General features: G+C 34.8%; 1 protein-coding gene and 1 pseudogene across 2 annotated transcripts in view; one reads left to right on the top strand and one right to left on the bottom strand.

Annotated features, from left to right (window-relative positions):
* The window catches only part of LRP1B (LDL receptor related protein 1B), a gene marked incomplete at both ends in the record, with an annotated part of 1,929,835 nt that overhangs the window by 1,308,670 nt on the left and 594,622 nt on the right, over positions 1–26,543 (top strand). Inside the window, 2 exons of the mRNA XM_080798957.1 lie at positions 14,707–14,838; positions 16,179–16,406. Coding sequence (XP_080655083.1) covers positions 14,707–14,838; positions 16,179–16,406 — 360 coding nt within the window. The remainder of the gene's footprint in view (positions 1–14,706; positions 14,839–16,178; positions 16,407–26,543) is intronic.
* LOC308340519 (L-lactate dehydrogenase B chain-like) lies at positions 8,802–9,806 on the bottom strand (annotated as a pseudogene). Its single transcript has one exon. The product of its transcript is annotated as an L-lactate dehydrogenase B chain-like (transcript).

Genomic DNA, 26,543 nt, shown 5'->3' with positions numbered 1-26,543 from the left:
TTAAACATGGTTTGCATAAAATATGAAATTATCTTTAATGATATTGTTTTCTTCACAGAGCACACATCAGTCTTATGTGATTGCATGATTAACATTTGGTTCTCCTATAAAACATTGTAATTATACATTATTTAGTCTCTTTACCTACAGCTATGATGTGCCTTAGAAGATTAACTCCCTTTCCAAATATTTAGATTCCTGATTCTTTAGAACATATCCCACAAACATTAATGAGCATGCATATGAATCCAAATGTCTTTAAGTCTAACACAGTAATAGATACCAGAGAAATTTTATGAAAAAATATGTTACGTACTTAGTCATAGTTCCTGCCAACATGACACTGATATTCAAGCTCAGATATTGACAAATTAAGGCCCTTAGACTAAGTTCAGCTTCCTGCCTCCTTCATAACTAAAGTTTTATCTGAACGTAGCCAAACCTTTTTTTTTTTTTAATATTTTATTTATTTATTTGACAGAGAAAGATCACAAGTAGGCAGAGAGGCAGGCAGAGAGAGAGAGAGAGAGAGAGAGAGAAGCAGACTCCCTTCTGAGCAAAGAGCCCGATGCGGGGCTCGATCACAGGACCTGAGATCATGACCTGAGCCAGAGGCAGCGGCCCAACCCACTGAGCCACCCAGGCGCCCCTGAACATAGCCAAAACTTTTGATTCACATATTGTTTTCGTTGACTTTGTGCTACAACAGAAAAGTAGAATAGTGACTCTGAAGGGCATAAGGCTTGCAAAGGTGAAAATATTTACTATCTGGCCTTTTACAGAAAAAAATAATAGAAAATGTCAATCTTTGATTTATCAGTATATACAGACATAAGGCATATGAATACAAGTCATGGATAATTAGAAAACAGGACAGTAAACAACCAAGTGCTAAATGCCTTGTATAGCCAATAATTAAAATAATATTAAGTGATGGAAGAGATCAGCATTTTCTACCTTCATTAGAAACTGTTCTGTGGAAGAAAAATGACTTAAGTTGATTCATAAAGAAAGGTTAAGACATTGATGATAAAATTCTGTGGGAGAAGTATACCAAGTGAAAGTGGAAAAGGACAAGCTCTAGATATTCAGAGAACAATGAGAAATTGATTTAAGCATGTGCATAATGTGCATGCAAAAGAAAAGCAGGCATAGAGGCTGGAAGACAGAGTAGTATCTTAGAAAGAGTGGTATGTTCTGAGCAGTACCCCACAGAGGACCAGTTACATGGCCATAGAGGTCATTCAAAGGTGATGAAATAAATCTATGTTGGAAGAGGAAAGGTAAAAATGCAGAGAAGGAAACACATATTAGGGAAAGTCTGGTAATGATAACTCACTAAATACGGTAGTGAAAAAGAAGAGGAAAAAAATGCTCTGAAATTTAAGTTTTGTGAGTTTGGAAGGCTGAGAACATCTTTAACAAAAACAAATTGAGTGCATCAGGATAAAACAAAACAAGCAAACAAACAAACAAACAAAAAACCATGGGGGTTAAAGGACAGAAAATAAACAACTCTGGCAAGTGCCAAAGAATCATGGGGGGATGGTAGGAGGTAAGATGGAGACTTTGTGAGGTAGACCGTGGGAAGCCATCCACAATTTTTCAGCAAGGCAGCTGTATGGATTAAGTCTGTGTATTAAAAGCCTAGCTGTATGCAATGGGGAGAAACTAGAAATCAAGAAATTACTTAGAAACTTAGAGTAGCAATCTAAGAGAAAAATGGAGAGAACCTACATTGAGCCAGTGACCATAGCATTGCAGGGGATGGTGTACGTTATTAGAGTACAGATTCTTAAACCCCTTGGCATAACAACTACGTCTTGTCTACTATTAAATTCAAGATTTTTAAAAGTAGGCAGAATAACTAAGTTCTTCATAAATATTTATTCAATGCATAAATATAAAGAGGGGAGTTACATGTATCTCTAAGGTTCTTTGGTCAACTTAAGTTTATTTTAATTTTTTTTTAAGATTTTATTTATTTATTCATGAGAGAGAGGCAGAGGGAGACATAGGCTCTTGTGCAACAGGGATCCCACAGCCTGATGTGGGATTTGATTCTAGGACCCTGGGATCATGACCTGAGCTGAAGGTAGATGCCCAACTGACTGAGCCACCTTGGCATCTTCAGCTTAAGTTTAGATAATATGAACCATTGGTACACTCAGTTTGCACAGCTCTAATAGCATTTCATCTGTTAGTTACAGCATTCCATTGACTGGTCAGCTTTTCCCAACTCCTGGATGCAATTAAAGGGATAGCCTTGGTCTCATAGGAGTTCACAACCTCTGTATTGATATTGGATTCTGCCATAGTATTTCTTATAAAACAGTTAATTGTTTAATGTCAGGTATTGGCAAAACTTTTCTGTAAAGAGCCAGATTATAAGTATTTTCGGACTTGATGGGCCATATGATCTCTGCTGAAACTGCTCAACTTTGCTCTTACTGTGTGAAAGCAGCCATAAACAATGTGGAAACTAATGAGCATGGCTATGTTATAATAAAACTTTATTTACCAAAGTAAGCAGTGAATTATATTTGGCTCTGGGGTCACCATATACTAATGCCTGCTTTATATTAAAATATGAGTTTGTGAATCAAATTCCTTAATTTGGTAATTTGGTGTCTATTTGCATGGTTAGAAAGAAATTTAAAATATTTAACAGTATTATTTCAAATTGAGAAAAGATAAATATTGAAAGTAAAGTCTTTTAGATTTTGCACACTGTGAAAGCACAAAATATTGTGAATATTACATTACAGCATTATCATTAATACAGATGGGCTACAAAGCAATGTGATTTTTTACTTTATTGTGCATATAGAAACTAAATATTTTATTTATTTTATTTTTGCTTTTAAAAATATTTTTTCATGATTATAGGATGTTGAGAAGAGCTAGTATGATTCTGGGCCAAAAATAGTGATGTTCAAAGTGAAATCCAACTACCTATCATTGAGCTATCTTGGATTATGCTTTTAATTTCCTTGAGAGGAATAGCATTTCCTGTCAGTATTTTTATTTTATTTTATTTTTTATTTCTTTTCAGTGTAACAGTATTCATTGTTTTTCCACCACACCCAGTGCTCCATGCTATATGTGCCTTCCCCAATACCCACCACCTGGCTCCCCCAACCTCCCACCCCCCGCCCCTTCAAAACCCTCATGTTGTTTTTCCGAGTCCATAGTCTCTCATGGTTCACCTCCTCTTCCAATTTCCCTCAACTCCCTTCTCCTCTCCATCTCCCCATGTCCTCCATGTTATTTGTTATGCTCCACAAATAAGTGAAACCATATGATAATTGACTCTCTCTGCTTGACTTATTTCACTCAGCATAATCTCTTCCAGTCCATCCATGTTGCTACAAAAGTTGGGTATTCATCCTTTCTGATGGAGGCATAATACTCCATAGTGTATATGGACCACATCTTCCTTATCCATTTGTCCGTTGAAGGGCATCTTGGTTCTTTCCACAGTTTGGCGACCGTGGCCATTGCTGCTATAAACTTTGGGGTACAGATGGCCCTTCTTTTCACTACATCTGTATCTTTGGGGTAAATACCCAGTAGTCCAATTGCAGGGTCATAGGGAAGCTCTATTTTTAATTTCTTGAGGAATCTCCACATTGTTCTCCAAAGTGGCTGCACCAGCTTGCATTCCCACCAACAGTGTAAGAGGTTCCCCTTTCTCCACATCCTCTCCAACACACGTTGTTTCCTGTCTTGCTAATTTTGGCCATTCTAACTGGTGTAAGGTGATATCTCAATGTGGTTTTAATTTGAAACTCCCTAATGGCTAGTGATGATGAACATTTTTTCATGTGTCTGATAGCCATCTGTATGTCTTCTTTGAAGAAGAGTCTGTTCATATCTTCTGCCCATTTTTTGATATGATTATCTGTTTTGTGTGTGTTGAGTTTGAGAAGTTCTTTATAGATCCTGGATATCAACCTTTTGTCTGTATTGTCATTTGCAAATATCTTCTCCCATTCCGTGGGTTGCCTCTTTGTTTTGTTGACTGTTTCCTTTGCTATGCAGAAGGTTTTGATCTTGATGAAGTCCCAAAAGTTCATTTTCACTTTTGTTTCCTTTGCCTTTGGAGACATATCTTGAAAGATGTTGCTGTGGCTGATATCAAAGAGGTTACTGCCTATGTTCTCCTCTAGGATTCTGATGGATTCCTGTCTCACATTGAGGTCCTTTATCCATTTCGAATTTATCTTTGTGTACGGTGTAAGAGAATGGTTGAGTTTCATTCTTCTACATATAGCTGTCCAATTTTCCCAGCACCATTTATTGAAGAGACTGTCTTTTTTTCCACTGTATATTTTTCCCTGCTTTGTTGAAGATTATTTGACCATAGAGTTGAGGGTCCATATCTGGGCTCTCTACTCTATTCCACTGGTCTATGTGTCTGTTTTTATGCCAGTACCATGCTGTCTTGGTGATCACAGCTTTGTAGTAAAGCTTGAAATCAGGTAACGTGATGCCGCCAGTTTTATTTTTGTTTTTCAACATTTCCTTAGCAATTCAGGGTCTGTTCTGATTCCATACAAATTTTAGAATTATTTGCTCCAGCTCTTTGAAAAATACCAGTGGAATTTTGATTGGAATGACATTAAAAGTATAGATTGCTCTAGGCAGTATAGACATTTTAACAATGTTTATTCTTCCGATCCAAGAGCATGGAATGGTCTTTCATCTTTTTGTGTCTTCTTCAATTTATTTCATGAGTGTTCTGTACTTCCTCAGGTACAGATCCTTTACCTCTTTGGTTAGGTTTATTCCCAGGTATCTTATGGTTCTTGGTGCTATAGTAAATGTAATCAATTCTCTATTTTCCCTTTCTGTATTTCCATTGTTAGTGTATAAGAAAGCCACTGATTTCTGTACATTGACTTTGTATCCTGCCACATTACTGAATTGCTGTATGAGTTCTAGTAGTTTGGGGGTGGAGTCTTTTGGGTTTTCCATATAAAGAATCATGTCATCTGCGAAGAGAGGGAGTTTGACTTCTTCATTGCCAATTTGGATACCTTTTATTTCTCTTTGTTGTCTGATTGCTGTTGCTAGGACTTCTAATAATATGTTGAACAAGAGTGGTGAGAGTGGGCATCCTTGTCGTGTTCCTGATCTCAACGGGAAGGCTGCGAGCTTTTTCCCACTGAGGATGATATTTGCTGTGGGTCTTTCTTAGATAGTTTTTATGAAGTTCGGGAATGTTTGCTCTATCCCTATACTTTGAAGCATTTTAATCAGGAACAGATGCTGGATTTGGTCAAATGCTTTTTCCTCCTCCTTCCTCTTCTACCCTTTGCTCTTCAATTTTTTTTTTCTGTTTTTCTTCTTTTTCCTCACCTTCTGTTCCTTGTCCCAAGTGTTGAAATTTGAACTTTTACTACTACAGCTGGGTCTCCCTGGCTCTAGGTATATAATGGTTCTCAAACAGTGCCCCCTGATTCTGGCTCCTCTCCTCCAATACCTTTCCTCCATAATAAACTTTACATCTGCTCTCTTGCTTCTCTAACCTGCAATTTCTTTAGGGAATCTAATTGTAACACATAATTTATACTTGTGAAGAAAAATATATAGTATTTCTCCATGTGATAGAGGGAATTGTACTCCCAAAGAATCTCTAGACTTAGGCTTCCATTTTTTTTCTAACGGTGTTGTTCTTGATTGATTGTTTTTTTTTTAATTGAGGTGAAAATTAGTATGCATTATATGAGTTTCAGCTGTATAATTCAGTTTGTACACTAAAAAGCAATTACTACCATAAGTCTAGTTACCACCCATCACTATACAATTGAGACCTATCACCCATTTGCCTACCCTCTCAATTTCTTTCCCTTCTGATAACCAATATATTCTATATGACTTTGTTTTTATTTCCTTTATTTTGTTTGGTTTTTAGATTTCACATATAAATGAAATTATATGGTATTTGTCTTTCACTATCTGACTTATTTCACTTAGCATAATACCCTAAAAGTTCATCCGTGTTGTCACAAATACTGATTTTCTTTTTTATAGCTGAGTGGTATTCCATCATATCTATATCTATATATCACATCCTTTGATTGATTCATCCATTGATTGACACTTAGATTGTTTCCATAAGTTTGGTAATCATAAATTATGCTGCAGTGAACAGGGTTGCATATTTCTTTTTGAATTGTTGTTTTTGTTTCTGGGTAAATACTCAGAAGTGGAATTGCTGAATTTCGTTAGTTCTGTTTTCAGTTATTTGAGGAATATCCATATAGGTTTCCATAGTGGATTTACCAATTTACATTACCACCAACAGTGTATGAGTGTTCCCTTTTCTTCACATCCTCTCCAACAGATGTTACTTCTTGTCTCTTTGACAAAAGCCATTTTAACAAGAGTGAGATGATAATCTCATTATGGCTTTGATTTGCATTTCCTTGATAATTAATGATGTTGAACATCTTTTCATGTGCCTGTCAGCTATCTCTATGTCTTCTTTGGAAAAATGTCTATTTAAATCATCTGTCCATTTTTTTTTAATGAGGTTGTTTCTTTTGTTGTTTTTGAATTATGTGTTCTTTATGTACTTTGTAAATTAGCTCCTATATATGATGAGCACATATCTTCTTCCATTTAGCACCTTGATTTGTGTTTTGTTGGTGATTTCCTTTACTGTGTAGAAGATTTTAGGTTTGATGTAGTCCCATTTGTTTATTTTTGCTATTGTTTCCCTTGCCTTTGAAGTCAAAGAAACAAAAAAAAATTACTAAGACTGATGTCCAGGAGCTAACCATATATGTTTTCTTCTGAGATTTTATGGTTTCAGACCTTACATTCAAATCTTTTATCAATTTTGAGTTTTGTGTGGTGTAAGATAGCAATCCAGTTTCATTCTTTCTCATGTGTCCAATTTTCCCAATTCCATTTATTGAAAAGACTGTCCTTTTCCTTTTGTATATTTTTGACTCCTGTATCATAAATTAATTGAGCATATATGTGTGAGTTTATTTTGGGGGCCCTGTACTCAAGTACATTTATTTGAGCCCCTCTTTTTTTCTTGTTCAATCCAGGTAAAGATTTATTTATTCTTTCAAAGAAACTTTTAGTTTCCTTGAGCATTTATTTTATCTTCTTAGGCTATATTAAATATATTTCTACTCTGATCTTTATTATTCCCTTCATTCTACTAATTTTGGGCATTATTTCTTCTTTTTTTACTTCCTTTAGGTATACAGTTAGATTGTTGATGTGAGATTTTTTTGTATTTCTTCAGGCTAACTGTATTGCTAGAGATTTCCCTCATAAAACAGGTTTTGCTGCATCTCACAGATTTTGGCCTTTTGTATTTGAATTTTGATTCACCGCCAGGTGTTTTATTTTTTTTTTTTTTTCTTGATTTTATCATTGATCCATTGGCTATTTGGTAGCATGTTGTTTAATCTCTACATAATTGTGATTTTTATACTTTTCTTCCTGTAATTGATTTCTAGTTTTATCCTGTTGTGGTCAGAAAAGATGTTTGATATGATTTCATTTTTTTGTGAATTTACTGAGACTTGTTTTGTGGTTTAACATCTTATCTATCCTGAAGAATGTTCCATGTGCACTTAAGAAGAACATGTATTCTGCTTCTTTTGGATGGAATGTTCTATATATATCTGCATCCAGCTGGTTTAATGCATCATTTAAGGCCAATATTTCCTTATTGATTTTCTGTCTGGATATCCATCCATTGATGTAAGTGGCACTTAAATGTCCCCTAATATTATTGTATTGCCATGAGTTACTCTCTTTTAGTCTATTAATATTTGCTTTATGTATTTAGGTATTCCTTCACTAGGTGTATAAATACCTACATAAATACTTACAAATGTTATATCTTCTTTTTGGACTGACCATTATGCAATGCCCTTGTCTTTCATATAGTTTGTTTTGAAGTTTATTTTGTCTAATATAAGTATAACCACCAGCTGAACATTTTTTTTTCTTTTTTCTTTTTTCTTTTACTTTCCCTTTGCATGGAATATCTTTGGTCTGTGTGTGTCCTTAGATCTGAAGTGAGTCTCTTGCAGGCAATATATGCATGGGTCTTGGGGTTTGTTTTTGTTTGTTTGTTTGGTTTTGTTTTGTTTTGTTTTCACTTTCAGGCACTCTGTGTCTTTTGATTAGAGATTTACTCCATTTACATTTAAAGAATTATTGATAGGTATATACTTATTGACATCCTGTTGATTGTATTGTGGACATTTTTGTAATTTGTCTTTGTTCCTTTTTTTCTTCTTTGTTCTCTTCCCTGTGGTTTGATGATTTTCTCTATTGTTATGTTTAGATTCCTTTCTGTCTTTGGTGTATCTACTATAGATTGTTTATTTGTGGTTACTATGTGGTCCACAAATAGCACTAGATAGATAGATAGGTAGATAGATAGATAGATAGAAATACACACACATACAGATAGTCTATTTTGTTGATAGCATCTTACATTCAAACACGTTTAAAAAACTACATATTTATTACCCTCCCCCACCATGTATTCTATTCTTGATGTCACATTTTACTTCTCTTTCTAATTCTTGAAAAATAATTTTGATTAATTAATTATTTTTAGAAGTACCCTAAACTGGTTAATTTTATTGGTTCAAGAGTTCATAATTGCAAGCACTAAACCAAGTATGGTCTCTGATTCTGTGAGCCCAGATTCACATATTTGGGAAGATAAAAGCAAACTGTGACCCATGTATATGGATGAAAAACCAAGTTAATCACATTGTAGTTTTAAATTTCTACAGCCTAGAAGCCACAAGTCACAGATCTTTAAGGTCTTTCTGGATGTCCCACAACATATATGCACTTTTCTCAAGCTGGGCAACCTCATCATCCTTCAGCTTTTGGTTGATCACACTGGTTAAGCCCTGAGCGTTCAGGATACACAGAAGGTTCAGGAAGATTTCATTCTCAATGCCATATATCCCCTTCACCATTGTTGACACTGGAGAATCCTGGGTAGATTTTTCAACATGGGTTCAGCGAGATCAGCCACACTTAATCAAGTAGCCCAGTTGGTATATCCTTTTAGCTTGATGACGTCATAGACACTTTCCACCACCATCTTATGTACATCTAATGTACTTCCTTCCAATTTTCACTGTCGTTTTATGTACCCATTTCTGGATTCAGTTCCTGAAGAGAAACACCTGCCACATTCACTCTACTCCACACAGTCACACCTGAATCACCATGTTCTCCCAAAATCCATCCATGGCAGCTCCTGGGATGAATGCCAAAATTTTCAGCCATAAGATAGAGAAATCTAGCAGAATCCAGATTACACCACTTCCAATCACACAGTGCTTGGGTAGTCCACTTAGTTTCCCAGGTAACATAAGTGAGAATATCCACTAGGTTGGAAACCACAATTATGATACAATCAGGACTGTACTTGACTATCTGCAGAATAATGAATTTGAAGACATAACATTCCTCTGCCCCAGATTGAGCTGTCTCTCTCTCTTCTGCTGGCGGACTCCCGCAGGCACCATCATAATCTTAGAATTGGCAGTCACAGAATCATCTTTATCTGCCACAATTTTAGGTGTCTGAAGAAATAAGGTCCCATGTTGCAGATCCATCATTTCTTTTTTATCTTCAAAAATATCCACAAGGACAAGGTCAGCCAGGGACTTTCCCAGAATGCTGACAGCATATGCCATACCAACTTGTCCAATTCCCACTATAATGATCTTATTGTTTGGGATGGTTGCCTCTTCTTCTGTAACTGGTGCAATCAGTTTTTCCTTAAGAGTTGCCATTGTGCCCAGAGAGACTCAGCTGGGAGAGTCATGCAAAGACCATATTTTACATCTTTTTATTTTGTGTACCCCTTAACTAATTAGTACAGCTATAATTAATTTTAGTATTTTTGTCTTTTAGCCCTCATATTAGCTTTATAAATTGTTAATCCGTTATATTTATGATATATTTACATTTATTAATGAGATTTTTACTTTCAAATGTTTGCTTGTTATTAGTTATTCCCTTTTCTTTTTATCTTAAAGAAGTCTCTTTAACATTTTTTTAAGGCCATTTAGTGGTAATGAATTCCTTTGCATTTTGCTTATCTGGAAAACTCTATTTCTCTTTCAATTCCAAATAATAACCTTGCTGGATAAAGTATTTTTGTAGGGAAGTTTTGCTTTGCTTTGTTTTGTTTTGTTTTTACTTTCAGCCCTTTGAACATGTCATCCCACTCCCATGTGGCCTATAAACATTCTATTGATAAATCTGCTGATAGCCTTAATGTTCTCCTGTATGTGAGAATTTGTTTTTCTCTTGCTGCTATTAATATTCTCTCTTCATCTTTAACTATTGACATTTTAATTCTAATGTATCTTGATTTGGATCCCTTTCTATTTATTTTATGTTGAACTCTCTGTGCTTCCTGGAATAGGATGTCTAACCCCACCCCTTTTATTTTTCCTAGATTATGGAAGTTTTCAACCATACTTTATTTTTTTTTTAAGTTTTTATTGAAATTCCAGATATTTAACATACAGTGTACATTAATTTCAGGTGTAAAATCTACCTATTCATCATTTACATATGATACCCAGTGATCATCGCAAGTGCCATCCTTAATACTTCACCATCCCACTACCCACCTCCCCTCCAGTAACCGTCAAGTTTATTCTCTATAGTTGAGAGTCTGTTTTCTGGTTTGCCTCCCTTTTTTGTCTCCATATTCATCTATTTTGTTTCTTAATTTCCACATATGAGTGAAATCATATGGTACTTGTCTTTCTTTGACTTATTTTACTTAGCATAATACTCTCTAGCTCTGTCCATATCGTTGCAAATGGCAAAATTTTACTCTTTCTATGGCTGAAGTTATATTTCATGTATGTATATGCTGCATCTGATGAAATTTATTCATCAGTCAATGGGCATTTGGCCTTTTTTCATAATTTGGCTATTGTTGATAATGTTGCTAAAAGCATTGAGGTGCATGTATCCCTTCAAATCAATATTTTAGTATCCTTTGTGTAAATACCTAGAAGTGCAAATGCTTGATTATAGAGTAGCTCTAGTTTTAACTTTCTGAGGAACCTCCATACTGTTTTCCAGAGTGGCTGCTACAGTTTGCATTCTCACCAACAGTGTAAGAGGGTTCCCTTTTCTCTGCATCCTTGCCAACACCTGCTGTTTCTTGTATTGTTGATTTTAGCCATTTTGGCAGGTGTGAGGTGATATCTCATTGTAGTTTTGATTTGTGTTTCCCTGATGATCAGTGATGTTGAGCGTCCTTTCATGTGTCTGTTAGCCATCTGTCTGTCTTCTTTGGAAAAAAATGTCTGTTCATGTCTTCTGCCTATTTTTTATCTGGATTATTTGTGGGGTTTTTGGGGTTTTTTGTTTTTGTTTTTGTTTTCTTTTGTTGTTGTTGTTGTTGTTGTTGTTTTTGTTACCAATCCTTTGGTGGATATATCATTTACAAATATCTTCTCCCATTCAGAATGTTGCCCACCTTTTATTAATTATTTCCTTCACTGTGCAGAAGCTTTTATTTTAATGAAGTCCAATAGTTTATTTTTGCTTTTATTTCCCTTGCCTCTGGAAACATATCTCATAAGAAGTTGCTATGGTCAATGTCAAAGAGGTTACTCCCTGTGTTCTCCTCTAGGATTTTGGTGGTTTCCTGTCTCATGTTTAGGTCTTTCATCTGTTTTGCATTTATTTTTGTTTTTTTTTTATTATTTATTTTATTTATTTATTATTTATTTTGTTTATTATTGTGTATTTTGTGTATGATATAAGAAAGTGGTCGAGTTTCATTCTTTTGCCTTTTGCTGTCCAGTTTTCCCAACACCAGTTGTTGAAGAGACTGTCTTTTTCCCATTGGATATTCTTTCCTGCTTTGTCAAAGTTTGTTTATCAAATAGTTTTGGGTCCATTTCTGGGTTTTCTACTCCGTTCCATTGATATATGTGTCTGTTTTTGTGTTGGTACCATACTGTCGTGATCAGTCATTATTCTTTTAAATAAATTATCTACCACTCTTCTCTCTTTCTTCTCCATCTGGGATTCCTATAATGCACATTATTCTGTGTGATATTGTCCAACAGGTTTCTTGAGCTACCTTCACTTTTGTTATTATTATCTTTTTTTTTTTTTCTGTTTGCTCCACTGATTGGATAATTTCCACTGTCTTGTCTTCCATATTGCTGATCCATTCTTCTACTTAGTCTAGTTTGCTAGACCCCTCCATTGTGTTTTTCATTTCAGCTATTATAATATATTGTACTATAGTCTTTTGACTTCTTTTTGGTACTTTCTTATGTTTTCTGCCCCTTTGTTGAAGTTCTCACTGTGTTCATCCATTCTTCTCCAGAGTTCGGTGAATATCCTTATGAACATGACTTTGAACTCTTACCTGGCAGATTATTTACCTCTGCATTATTAAGGTTTTCTTCTGAGGCTTTGTCTTATTCTTTCATTTGGAACATATTCCTCTATCTCTTCATTTTGCTTGACTCTGTTTTTGTTTTTATGCATTAGGCAAAACAGCTACCTCTCTCAGTCTTGAAGCAGTGGACTTGTGTAGCAGATAAGCTTTATCTTTTAAACTTTTTTTTAGCTTGTGTTTGTTTCTCCCACCTTTGTCTAAGTAGGCTGATTTATTCTTCATAGGTCCCAGCTGTTGCAGGTGTGCCAAAATCTGTCAGTGTTCCAAAGGGAGGGATTTTAGACAGTGTATAGTTTTAGTCTTATTGTAAGATAGATCCTCAGGCAACAGCCTTTAAGGTGTATAAATATAGTCTTAATCATAAACCATGGTTCATAATCATAAAACATGATGACTTTCAAACCTGAGAGATCTGGACAACAGTTTTAAAAATTATGCCTTTAGACATATGTACAATCCCTTTTCTGGGAGATATCAACAAAGACAAAAGAGGACACTAATATAGTGATTCTTTACTTAGGTTCCCAGGGGGCCTCTGACCTCTGAATGTCCTCAGGCTTAAGTTCCAGAACAAGAAAATAGGCATTTTCACACAAATACTGGGAAAGTGTTTCAGTCTACTGTTTATGCAATGCCCTGGGGATTGTAGCCTGCGAGGTCTGTTTCTCCAAATGTTTCAGACCATGAGGCCCAGAAATGTAATCCCCCCTGACTAAGAGAGCTAGATGCTCAAGAAGTATCCCCTGTGAGCGCAGTACATCTCTGCCAGCTTTGGTAGGACAAGCAGTGGCTATGGTGCATGAGGGTGGGGTGCTTGGCTGGCTAGTTAGAGCTGGACAGGTTGTGGCTATAGTGTGCAAGGTCAGGGTATTCAGGCTGGAGCTAGCAGTGAGGGTTGAGGAGGATTTTCCCTGAAACCATGTCTCTGCCCCTCCTACTTATTTCAGTGCGGCCCTTTTATTCTTTGCTGTGGAGGTGCTATTTAGCTAGCTTTCAGGTCCTTTTCATATGGCATCATGCTATATATATGGCTGTAGATTTGTGTCTATGTAAAAAGGTGAGTTCAGGATCCTTTTATGACATCATCTTAAAATCTCTTCTTTATTGATTTTCTTATAAAAATGTTTCTGAGTCTTTCATTTCCTTTGATTTATTTTTAAGCAAATGCAAAGACATTGATTATTATTTTACCTAAATACTAGCAAAAACCACATTGAGTATCAAGTACAGTTAATTTTTCATATCCTCTACAATTTCATTATAACCCATTTATTTTTGGTCTTTGTGCTTTAAAATTCTACAGGACAGGCATTAACTACTCTGAACAATAGGTTTACTTGTTAGGAAGATGAAATAGGTTGAAAACTAAAATATTGCCAGTGGGATCAGAAGTTGTAACACTTTTCTGCCTTTAATTTAGTATTCTTATTCTACTAGACAGGTTCTATAAAAATAAGATTGAAGAGGACAGTTATTGATCGACTGAGATTAAAATCTTATCCAAAAGGCATAATGACAGAACACGAAACACAAAAGAATAAGAGAATGACATTGAGCTGTAAAATTTAAAATTCCACTCTAAATTTGAATATATTATAACTTACTTATACAATATAGTTTAGCAGGTTTGCGTAAGTAGAGGAAACTTTAGCCAGTTAGTAGAGAGAGAAAAAAAAAGGGAAAGTGTAGATGTCTTAATCATGAAGGGTGTTAAACATTTCTTCATTTAGGCCTCTGATTTGATAAAGAGCATATAACCTGAAGGAAGGATATGTATGTAACAAGAGCAGTTTCCTGAAGAAATACTAAGAGTGGTGTGCTGAGGCACAAAGGGAGTCTATATGGTGGGTTAGGAAAGTAACAATGTCCATTGATACACTCAATTCCTGGATTATGGTTTAGTTGAGCTTATAATAAACTAAATTTAATAATTACTCCTGTTTTTTTTTTCCCCTCAGAAAAAATCCTTAACAAAATCTTTCCTTCTAAGGAAATAGGATGCATATATTTAGACTTAGAGAAATTTGAGGGAGTTAACTTAGTTGTTATGGTTGGGGAGGAAAATGTTTTTATTAATGTAATTGCTATGTATGATTATCTATTATTGTCATATTAATCATCCCAGTAATGGGTGCTATATAGGGAACTTCACTTTGAATCATTACATGAATAACCCTTGTCAACCTCAAAGGTTCCGTAATATATTTCTTTCTCTTTTTCACTGTTAATATTTCACTGTGTAATTACAGCTCCCAATCCCTGTGCAGCTAATGATGGCAAAGGACCCTGCTCTCATATGTGTCTGATCAATCATAATAGGAGTGCTGCTTGTGCGTGCCCCCACTTGATGAAACTTTCCTCAGACAAGAAGACCTGCTATGGTAAATTTCTTGAAGTTCTTATCTAAATTTCAAATTGAATTCTCTCAAATGATATTAGCATTAAGATTTTCCTCAAAGTGAAGCAGAAGAGATTTTTAATGTCCTTAAAAACATTTGAGGTAGTGCTACTTTCAGACTGTATTGATGATTCATCTACTTTTGGGAAGACTGACAAATTATTTAAATATGTGATATGCTGCACTTTACTATTTATTACCTTATTCATTTTTTTCCTTGCCACTTTCTTATTTGGTGTGTTAGCAGAATTTATCTCTACACAGCAGGGAGATTTGTAAGTGAAAGGGCATTTTCAGAAAGTGATGATGTAGGTAACCCATGTAACAAAGAGGTACTTAACAGCTTTAATCTCCTCCTGCTCTTCTAAAGTTCCTTTCACATCATTTTATGGGGGATTATCAACTTGAAGGGAGGAAGAATGAGGTAAAATATATGACTTTGAAATATTTCTTAAAAATATTAAAACAGCACATTTAAACTAGAAAAAAATGATAATGAAATTTGTGAATGAAATCAGACTGTAGGTTTTTTTTTCTGTTTTGATTTCTTTTAATTTTGAGTAATTTTTGTTTATTTGTGGAGCAATTACTTTCAAGGGCAGAGAAGAATGTGTTCACAAAATCTTAACTCAGGAATGTAGGTGCATGTTGATTTAATTAATTATATATAACCTTAACATATCACAACAACAATAATTCCAAAGAGAACAATGAAATAATAGATTATTTGTGACATCTATTTCTATTTAATTTCCTATTTTTTAAACTCAGTTCCAAAAGGTGCTTTTGGGAAGTAAAAATGATGCAATGCCTCACAATGTTACTTACTACAGATTTTTAAAAATGTGTAATAAAACATACCTTAACATTATTTAAAGCCCAATTTTGATAAGGAAAACATGAACATGACTTTTAAATCCATGTTTAATTTTATTGAGATAGTATAAAAAATGTTCTTAGATGCCTTCAAAAATCATTTAATTTTGTTCTGATTAGGTACAAAGAACAAATACTGTTGTTTGACGTTTGCAGAGTTCATGTGTTTTAGGAATTGTTTAAAATTATAAGATCAAATCACTGAGAATTTCTTGGTATTTCTAACTAAAGAAAAATATGACTTAAGAATTCTAACTTGTTTTTCATTTGTTCTTAAGAATTTTAATTTAAATAATAGATAACTCATTTATGCCTATCAAATCTTGATTATGATTTTTTTGATGTTAAAATTCTTTTAAATAACAAGAAATAATTTTAGAATTTCTAGATTGCTTCAAACTTGCCGAGGTTAGAAGAGAAAAACACTTATTTCTATATCTTTTCTAGAAATGAAAAAATTTCTTCTATATGCAAGGCATTCTGAAATCAGAGGAGTGGATATTGATAATCCATATTTTAACTTTATCACGGCCTTTACAGTCCCTGATATTGATGATGTTACTGTGATAGACTTTGATGCATCTGAAGAACGTTTATACTGGACAGATATTAAAACACAAACCATTAAACGGGCTTTTATTAACGGAACTGGGTTGGAAACTGTTATTTCAAGAGGTAAGAGCTTTGCACATTACAACTTAAAAAAATGTCATTCAATTTATAATAATCACAAGTCTCTTTTGTATGCTTTTTTTTTATTATCCAATTCTGTGTTGTTAATTGAAAGTTGGAATTGATTATTCAGAGATTTAATAATATGCTATGTCTTTACAATTGTAGAATGCTATAATTATGTTGCACATAATAGTCTGATAACTAGAAATTTTGTTTCAAAAGAAGAAAAAAATTCAAAAGGGATCTCCTTAAAATTTATGGATTTCTAAACAAACATTTGAAGACTTCTTTTTTGCTGATGGGGGAATGGTAATTTGTGCATACACAAAATATAGAATATTGGGAAGGACTTCTTTCTCTCTTTGGACTCAAGCTTATTATCAATTTCCTTTTGCATAAAATTTACAGAACTAGACTACACAAATAAGACAGGGAACTTATTTCTATCCACATACTAACCTGCTAGGTTAAATCATAACTTATTGGTAAATGTTGTTAAATTAACCATTAAAAAAAAAAAAAGTAACTTCCCCCAAAGTAGAAAATATAGTTGAAGTGAAGTTAGACATACTTACAGATGCCATGACTCTAAATATTTAACATTGAATTATCCTAGTCTTTGTTTGAATCTTGGTGTATTGTGATTTCTGGATCAGTTGTTGTTATTATTGCTATTATTAGTTGTAGTAATAGTTTAGTTTATCTTCTTTGAGTATCTTAGTATATATATTGCATATATATAATATATTAGTTTTATATATATATATATTTATATATATAGTATATATATGTGTTTAGTATGTGTATAGTATAGTATTAGTATATTAGTATATCTTCATAGAGTATCTGTTCTTTTCCATGACTGCAAAACCAAACAAGACAGTTTCTGTTCAATTTCATTTTCCAATAAGCATGAAAGAGTGATTTGGAAGAGGATAGAAGAAAGGGTGATCAGTAATCCATATAGATATATCAAACTCTCATGCTTTGAAACATACTAAAAATTTAAAATCAGAACTTATATGAGGAATGATCAATCTCTTAATTAAAGCAATAAGAAGTGCAGGTTTAAATTCACAGGTTCTCAAGAGTTTCCACATATCATATTTAAAAAGCTGGCTTGGGTATCACTAGTAGATCTGAGAGTCTTTAACCACTAAAGTGTTCTTTTATTTATGCTAGCTCTTTACTCATCTAAGTTTAGTGTTATTAAAACAACTTGAGGGACGCCTGGGTGGCTCAGTTGGTTAAGCCGCTGCCTTCGGCTTGGGTCATGATTCCAGGGTCCTGGGATCGAGTCCCACATCGGGCTCCTTGCTCGGAGGGGAGCCTGCTTCTCTCGTTGCCTCTGCCTGCCTCTCTGCCTGCTTGTGTGTACTCTCTCTCTCTCTCTCTGGCAAATAAATAAAATCTAAAAAAAAAAATAAATAAAACAACAACAACAACAACAACAAAAACAACTCGAGTGAATTGTTTATAAACTTGTTTAAATACTTATTTCAAACTTCCTATAAGAGAAGAACCTTTATAAGAAGGCTAATGCAAAGATTTATTCTTCCTAGAGGATTTTTTTACAGAGGAGAGGGAAATAATGGTTGGATTATTATCCAGTTGTTAGACTAGGTAATGATCATTAAATACCTTGAAAGATCAGTTAAAGGACGTTGCGTGCCTTCTAAGACTGACAGTCAGGTGATCTCATAAGAAATTCATCAAAGTCTAACAGAAAATTGTTTAAGCACTTTATCATGAATGTGAAATCCTTACCAAAAGGCTTTGTGAATTGTATGAAGGGAAAGATGTAATGTAATGTAATGTAATGTAAGGACAATTTTCTATCAATATAGATGGGTAGCTAGTAGTTATTTGATGAATTTGTCTTCAAGAAAGTCACAGACTTCTTTTCATTTAGTGGACTTTATTTATAATTATTACCAAAAATTGAGCAATGATATTTTCTTACCAACAATTAATAAAATATATGCATTGGGATCGATAATCATTAATTCAATCATTTTGAAAATATTGAAATATCTTATATATAAGAAATTGATTGAGAATCAATATTGGCTGAATAGTATGAAACACAGAACAAGAAGGATATACTATACAAGCTGATGGAGCTAAAGAAATAAGTAGGAACTAAATCTAGACTTTATAAGTTGTTGATTTTTATATTAGTACTAAAAATAATGAGAACCAAAGAAGTATTTCAAGGAGGCAGCAGTTGTATGGTTAGGCAAATACATAGCTGTATGTATTTGCCTTCAAATACATACATAGCTGTATGTATTTGCCTTTGGAAAATATGGGTTCTAGCTTTTAGGTTTAGTAGAGAATTGAAGAGGTGTGAGATGGAGGCAGATGACTCTGGGAGACTGGATCATTGGCTGGTATAGCAGTTTTAGTAAGATGTGATAGAAACATGGAATAGAAGGGAAACAAAGAAATGAGGGAGAATTATAGAAATATTAAAGAGTGAAAATATATAAGAACTTAATTGGATATGAAGGTTGAGGAATAGGTATTGTCAAAGAGAAGTCCTTCATTTCTGGCTCCCCTATAAGTTGAATGATGTTGCATTTTCCTTGCTTCCAGAGGGAAATCTTGTGAAGGACTGATTTATCTTTCCATTAATAGAAAGCTTGAGATGAACTTTTGACAGTTCAGTTTGTGAGCTCATCAAAGTATCTCAAATCCTGCCAGTAATTGTACTGTATTTTATCCTTTCATCTTTCGGATTCCTTGTGAATGTCTGACCTTTCTCTTATTTCTTACATGCTTGTCTCTGTATCTTCTCACTTCACTGTCCTTCCTCTACTGAACATTTTCTTGAGATTCTTTCTTTTCTTATCTTCCTTAGCCTAAGACTAATGTGAAATCTGCTTAAAAAATCAGACTCTACATTTGCCGTTGCTCCAATCAGACGGTTTCCGGAGAAAACACTGAACCTTCATGAAGGAGTCTAGAAATAGTTTGCCTGCCATGCCATTCTCCATATCCTAAAATACTAAACTGTTCTTAATTGATGTACTATCTACACAAGCTATTTGTTACAGTTACATGTACAAAGCACACTTCATTATAAGCATAAATGCTAACAAATGACTATAGATGTGTTCTTTGTCTAAAGTAACAAATATTTATTGTCACATGTATATTTGCCTCTTTCACACAAAAAAAGGTAATTTTATTCTGAGAAAAATCACTGCACAATTCATAGCAAAGGTTTTTGCTACTGGTCTGCAGCCTGAATCTCTGGTGGTAATTAATTCTTATCCTTGAGTCACTGCTTCGTCCAGATATTTTTCAATTATTGGTGCTGTCAGGTTTATTTTTTTGATGTGATGAATAAGACTAGCTGTCCTTAAAGTGACAAGCACCATAATCTCATGTAAACTTTACAAACCTATTATTAAGAAATACTTTCATTCTGCTGATGAGAAAGCTTAAGCTTGTGAAAGCTGAAACTCTGTCTCTGAAACAAAGGGAGTAAACAGTGGAACCACAGTCACACTCTGGACTGTATGTTTAGAGCTCCTGTCACTCTCATTACTTTTCAATGAGAGAATTTGGGACTTCATCCCCAGTGACTGGATGTTACCCTTTTATGCTCAGTTGCCTCTCCTGAGTACTTATTTATATAATGCCCACCATTATACCTTACTAGATAAAAACTGTCCCCCACTAACTTTAAATTAACTTAGCAAGAAATTAACTTGCAATTAACATAGTAAGAAGAAAAGAAGACATTTCAGACCTTAAAGTTCTTTATACAACCAGGAGTTATGTAGTTGGGTTTCCACATTTGTATCTATTCTTCTTTCTCTTATTTTTTTTTTAAATTTTCATTTTATTATTTTTATTAATTATTTTTATTATTTTCCCCAGGGGTAGTTTTGTGAATCATCAGGCTTACACACTTCACAACACACTTCATAACACTAAGTAGGGTATATCACATATCCTCCCAATGTCCATAACTCAACCACCCTCTCCCTACCACACTACCCCCGACAACCCTCAGTTTGTTTTGTGAGATGAAGAGTCTCTTATGGTTTGTCTTCCTCCTGATACCATCTTGTTTCATTTTTTTCCTTTTCTACACCCCAAACCCCCACTCTGCCTCTCAAATTCCTCATATCAGGGAGATCATATGATAATTATCTTTCTTTAATTGACTTATTTCAAGAGCATAATACCCTCTAGTTCCATCCACATCATTGCAAATGGCAAGATTTCATTTCTTTTGATGGTTGCATAGTATTCCATTGTATATATATACCACATCTTTATCCATTCATTTGTTGATGGACATCTAGGTTCTTTCCACAGTCTGGCTATTGTGGACATTGCTGCTATAAACATTTGGGGGCACATGCCCCTTTGGATCACTACATTTGCATCTTTTTTTTTTTAAGATTATTTATTTATTTATTTGACAGAGAGAGAGATCACAAGCAGGGAGAGAGGCAGGCAGAGAGAGAGAGAGCAGGAAGCAGGCTCCCTGCTGAGCACAGAGCCCATTGTGGGGCTCGATCCCAGGACCTGAGATCATGACCTGAGCTGAAGGCAGAGGCTTTAACCCACTAAGCCACCCAGGTGCCCCAACATTTGCATCTTTAGGGTGAATACCCAATAGTGCGATTGCTGGGAAGTAGGGTAGCTCTATTTTCAACTTTTCCAGAGTGGCTGCACCAGCTTGCATTCCCACCAACAGTGTAGGAGGGTTCCCCTTTCTCCTCATCCTTGCCAGCATCTGTCATTTCCAGACTTAATTTTAGCTACTCTGACTGGTGTGAGGTGGTATCACACAGTGGTTTTAATTTGTATTTCCCTGATGCCGAGTGATGTGGAGCACTTTTTCATGTGTCTGTTGACCATCTGGATGTCTTCTTTGCAGAAATGTCTGTTCATGTCCTCTTCCCATTTCTTGATTGGATTATTTGTTCTTTGGGTGTTGAGTTTGATAAGCTCTTTATAGATTTTGGATACTAGCCCTTTATCTGATATGTCATTTGCGAATATCTTCTCCCATTCTGTCAGTTGTCTTTTGGTTTTGTTGACTGTTCCCTTTCCTTTGCAAAAGCTTTTGATCTTGAGGAAGTCCCAGTAGTTCATTTGTGCCCTTGTTTCCCTTGCCTTTGGTGATGTTTCTAGGAAGAAGTTGCTGTGGCTGAGGTTGAAGGGGTTGCTGCCTATGTTTTCCTCAAGGATTCTGATGGATTCCTTTCTCACATTGAGATCTTTCATCCATTTGGAGTCTATTTTTGTGTGTGGTGTAAGGAAATAAATAGTCCAGTTTAATTCTTTTGCATGTGGCTGTCCAATTTTCCCAACAGCATTTGTTGAAGAGACTTTTTTCCGTTGGACATTCTTTCCTGCTTTGTTGAAGATTAGTAGACCATAGAGTTGAGTCTATTTCTGGGCTCTCTATTCAGTTCCATTGATCTATGTATCTGTTTTTGTGCCAGTACCATACTGTCTTGACGATGACAACTTTGTAATAGAGCTTGAAGTCTGGAATTATGATGCCACCAAACTTGGCTTTCCTTTTCTTTTCTTTTTTTTTTTTAAGATTTTATTTATTTATTTGACAGAGAGAGATCACAAGTAGGCAGAGAGGCAGGCAGAGAGAGGGAGAGGTAGGCTCCCCGCTGAGCAGAGAGCCCGATGTGGGGCTTGATCCCAGGACCCTGAGATCATGACCTCAGCTGAAGGCAGAGACTTAATCCACTGAGCTACCCAGGTGCCCCCAACCTTGGCTTTCTTTTTCAACATTCCTTTGGCTATTTGGGGTCTTTTATGGTTCCATATAAATTTTAGGACTATTTCTTCTATTTCTTTAAAAAAAATGATGGTATTTTGATAGGGATTGCATTAAATGTGTGGATTGCTTTAGGTAGCATGGACATTTTCACAATATTTGTTCTTCCAATCCATGAGCATGGAACGTTTTTCCATTTCTTTGTGTCTTCCTCAATTCTTTTCGTGAGTATTCTATAGTTTTCTGAGTACACATACTTTGCCTCTTTGGTTAGCTTTATGCCTAGGTATCTTATGGTTTTGCATGCAATTGTAAATGGGACCAACTCCTTAATTTCTCTTTCTTCTGTCTTGCTGTTGGTGTATAGAAATGCAACTGATTTCTGTGCATTGATTTTATATCCTGACACTTCCCTGAATTCCTGTATGAGTTCTAACAGTTTTGGAATGGAGTCTTTTGGGTTTTCCACATAAAGTAACATATGATCCACAGAGTGAGAGTTTGACTTCTTCTTCGCCAATTTGAATGCCTTTTATTTCTTTTTGTTGTCTGATTGCTGAGGCTTGGACTTCTAGTGCTATGTTGAATAGCAGTGGTGATAGTGGACAGCCCTGCCGTGTTCCAGATCTTAGGGGAAAAGCTCTCAGTTTTTCCCCACTGAGAATGATATTCACTGTGGTTTTTCATAGATGGCTTTGATGATATGGAGGCATGTACCCTCTATCCCTACACTTTGAAGAGTTTTGATCAAGAAAGGATGCTGTACTATGTCAGATGCTCTTTCAACATCTATTGAGAGTATCATATGGTTCTTGTTCTTTCTTTTATTAATGTATTGTATCACGTTGATTGATTTGTGGATATTGAACCAATCTTGCAGCCCAGGGATAAATTCCACTTGGTTGTGGTGAATAATCCTTTTAACGTACTATTGGATCCTCTTGGCTAGTATTTTGGTGAGAATTTTTGCATCTGTGTTTATCAAGGATATTGGTCTGTATTTCTCCTTTTTTGTGTGGTCTTTCTTTGGTTTTGGGATCAAAGTAATGCTGGCGTCATAAAATTAGTTTGGAAGTTCTCCTTCCATTTCTATTTTTTGGAACAGTTTCAGGAGAATGGGAATTAATTCTTCTTTAAATGTTTGGTAGAATTCCCCTGGGAAGCCGTCTGGCCCTGGGCACTTGCTTGTTGGGAGATTTTTGATGACTGCTTCAATCTCCTTACTGGTTATGGGTCTGTTCAGGTTTTCTGTGTCGGTTCAGTTTAGGTAGTTTATATGTCTCTAGAAATGCATCCATTTCTTCCAGATTGTCAAATTCATTGGCGTATAGTTGCTCATAATATGTTCTTATAATTGCTTGTATTTCTTTGGTGTTGGCTGTAATCTCTCCTCTTTCATTTATGATTTTATTAATTTGGGTCCTTTCTCTTTTCTTTTTGATATGTCTGGCCAGGGGTTTATCAATCTTATTAATTCTTTCAAAGAACCAGCTCCTAGTTTCATTGATTTGTTCTATTTTTTTTTGGTTTCTATTTCATTTATTTCTGCTCCCATTTTTATGATTTTCTTCTCCTGCTGGGTTTAGGCTTTCTTTGCTGTTCTTTCTCCAGCTCCTTTAGATATAGGGTTAGGTTGTGTATTTGAGACCTTTCTTGTTTCTTGAGAAAGGCTTGTATCACTATCTACTTTCCTCTTGGGAATGCATTTGCTGTGTCCCAAAGATTTTGAACTGTTGTCTTTGAACACAGTTGTGTTTGAGTAGTTGTGTTTTCATTTTCATTTGTTTCCACGATTTTTTTTTCCAATTCTTTAATTTCCTGGTTGACCCATTTATTCTTTAGTTGGATGCTCTTTAGCCTCCATGTATTTGGGTTCTTTCCAAATTTTTTCTTGTGATTGAGTTCTACCTTCAGAGCATTGTGGTCTGAAAATATGCAATAAATGATCCCAATCTTTTGGTACCAGTTAAGACCTGATTTGTGACCCAAGATGTGATCTATTCTGGAGAATGTTCCATGTGCACTAGAGAAGACTGTATATTCTGTTGCTTTGGGATGGAATGTTCTGAATATATCTGTGATATCCATCTGGTCCAGTGTATCATTTAGGGCCTTTTTTTCCTTGTTGATCTTTTCTTGGATGATATGTCCATTTCAGTGAGGGGCGTGTTAAAGTCCCCTACTATTACTGTTATTGTCAATGTGTTTCTTTGATTTTGTTATTAATTGGTTCATATAATTGTCTGTTCCCATGTTAGGGGTATAGGTATTTAAAATTGTTAGATCTTCTTGTTGGACAGACCCTTAAATTATGATATAGTGTCCTTTCTCATCTCTTATTACAGTCTGGCTTAATATCTAACTTATCTTATATAAGGATTGCCACCCCATCTTTCTTTTGTTGTCCATTAGCACTGTAAATTGTTTTCCACCCCCTCACTTTAAAACTGGAGGTGTTTTTGGTGTCTAAAATGAATTTCTTGTAGACAGTGTATTGATGGGTCTTGTTTTATTATCCATTTTGATAACTGTGTCTTTTGATTGGGCATTTAGCCCATTTACATTCAGGGTAACTATTGAAAAGTATGAATTTAGTGCCATTGTATTGCTTGTAAGGTGAGTGTTACTGTATATTGTCTCTGTTCCTTTCTGGTCTGCTGCTTTTAGGCTCTCTCTTTGCTTAGAGGACCTCTTTCAATATTTCCTGTAGGGTTCGTTTGGTGTTTGGTAATTCTTTTAATTTTTGTTTGTCCTCAAAGCTTTTTATCTTTCCTATTTTCAATGATAGCCTAGCTGGATATAGTATTCTTGGGGTCATGTTTTTCTCATTTTGTGCTCTGAATATATCATGCCAGTTCTTTCTGGCCTGCCAGGTCTCTGTGGATAAGTCTGCTGTCAATCTAATATTTCTGCTATTTTATGTTGCAGACTTCTTGTCCTAAGCTGTTTTCAGGATTTTCTTTTTGTCACTAAGACTTGTAAGTTTTACTATTAAATGATGGGGTGTGGACCTATTTTTATTGATTTTGAGAGAGATTCTCTGTGCTTCCTGGAATTTGATGCTTGTTTCTTTTGCCATATTAGGGAAATTCTCTACTATAATTTACTCCAATATACCTTCTGCCCTCTCTCTCTTTCTTCTTCTTCTGGAATTCCAATTATTCTAGTATTGTTTTGTTATGGTATCACTTATTTTTTGAAATCTCCCCTCATGGTCCAGTGGTTGTTTGTCTCTCTTTTGCTCAGCTTCTTTATTCTCCATCATTTGGTCTTCTATATCACTAATTCTCTATTCTGCCTCATTTATCCTAGCAGTGAGAGGCTTTGTTTCTAACTACACCTCATTAATAGCTTTTTTGATTTCAGCTTTAGATTTCAGTTATTTTATTTCTCCAGAAGGGCTTTCATTTCTCCAGATGGGGTTTCTCTTATATCTTCCATGCCATTTTCTAGCCCAGTCAGCACCTTAAGTATTTTTATTCTGAATTCGAGTTCTGGCATATTACCAATGTCCATATTGATTAGATCCCTAGCTGTCAGTACTGCCTCTTGTTCTTTTTTTTTTTTTTTTTTGGTGATGAGTTTTTCCACCTTGTCATTTTATCCATATATGAATATATGAGTGAAAGAAAAAAATACTAAAGGGTGGCAAAATCCCTGAAAAAACTGTATGCTAACTGAATCAGAAGAGATCCAAAACTGGGAGGAGAAGAAAGAGGGGGGAAAGGAAATAAAAATGAAAAATAAAAAAGTCACACACACACACACACACACACACATTAGACTGGTGAATAGAACAGAGCTACCCACTTGATTTTGGGTGTATTTTGGTTTCTTAGAAGAATAACCTCCCAAATAGTTCAAGAAAGAAAAGCTTACATATATAGAAAAATAAAGGCAAACATGATGAAGAGATGGAATATGACTGTAAAGATGAAAATTTTTTAAAAATTCTAAAAAATGAACTGATAAGATAAGTTGATTGGAAAAAGAAAAAAATAGAGTAGGAAATGTGCTCAGGATGGAAACTATAACAAAGCCATGTGTGAGATTAGAAATTTTGTTCTATTAGAAGAAATTGTATCCCAAAATTTTTTAGAAAAAAAAAAAAAGATATACATATACAAAAAACAAAGTTAAATATAATGAAGGCATAAAATATGACTATAACAATGAAGGTTTTTTAAAAGTGTTTTTTTTTTTTTTTTTTTTTTTTTTTTAGAAAGGCATTGTTAAGTTAGAAAATAAAGAAAAAAAAATTTAAAAAAAAATTAACTTTGCAAGACTAAAGTGTCATGGGGAAAAAGCCATGAATTCTATTTATTGCTTTCCCCTAACTCTGGAGTTCTGCTCTTCTCATTGATCAGTGA

The sequence above is a fragment of the Martes martes genome (genome assembly GCF_963455335.1).
Source record: "Martes martes genome assembly, chromosome: 3".
Taxonomy (NCBI): Eukaryota; Metazoa; Chordata; class Mammalia; order Carnivora; family Mustelidae; genus Martes; species Martes martes.
This window is presented reverse-complemented; position numbering and strand designations above follow the sequence as displayed.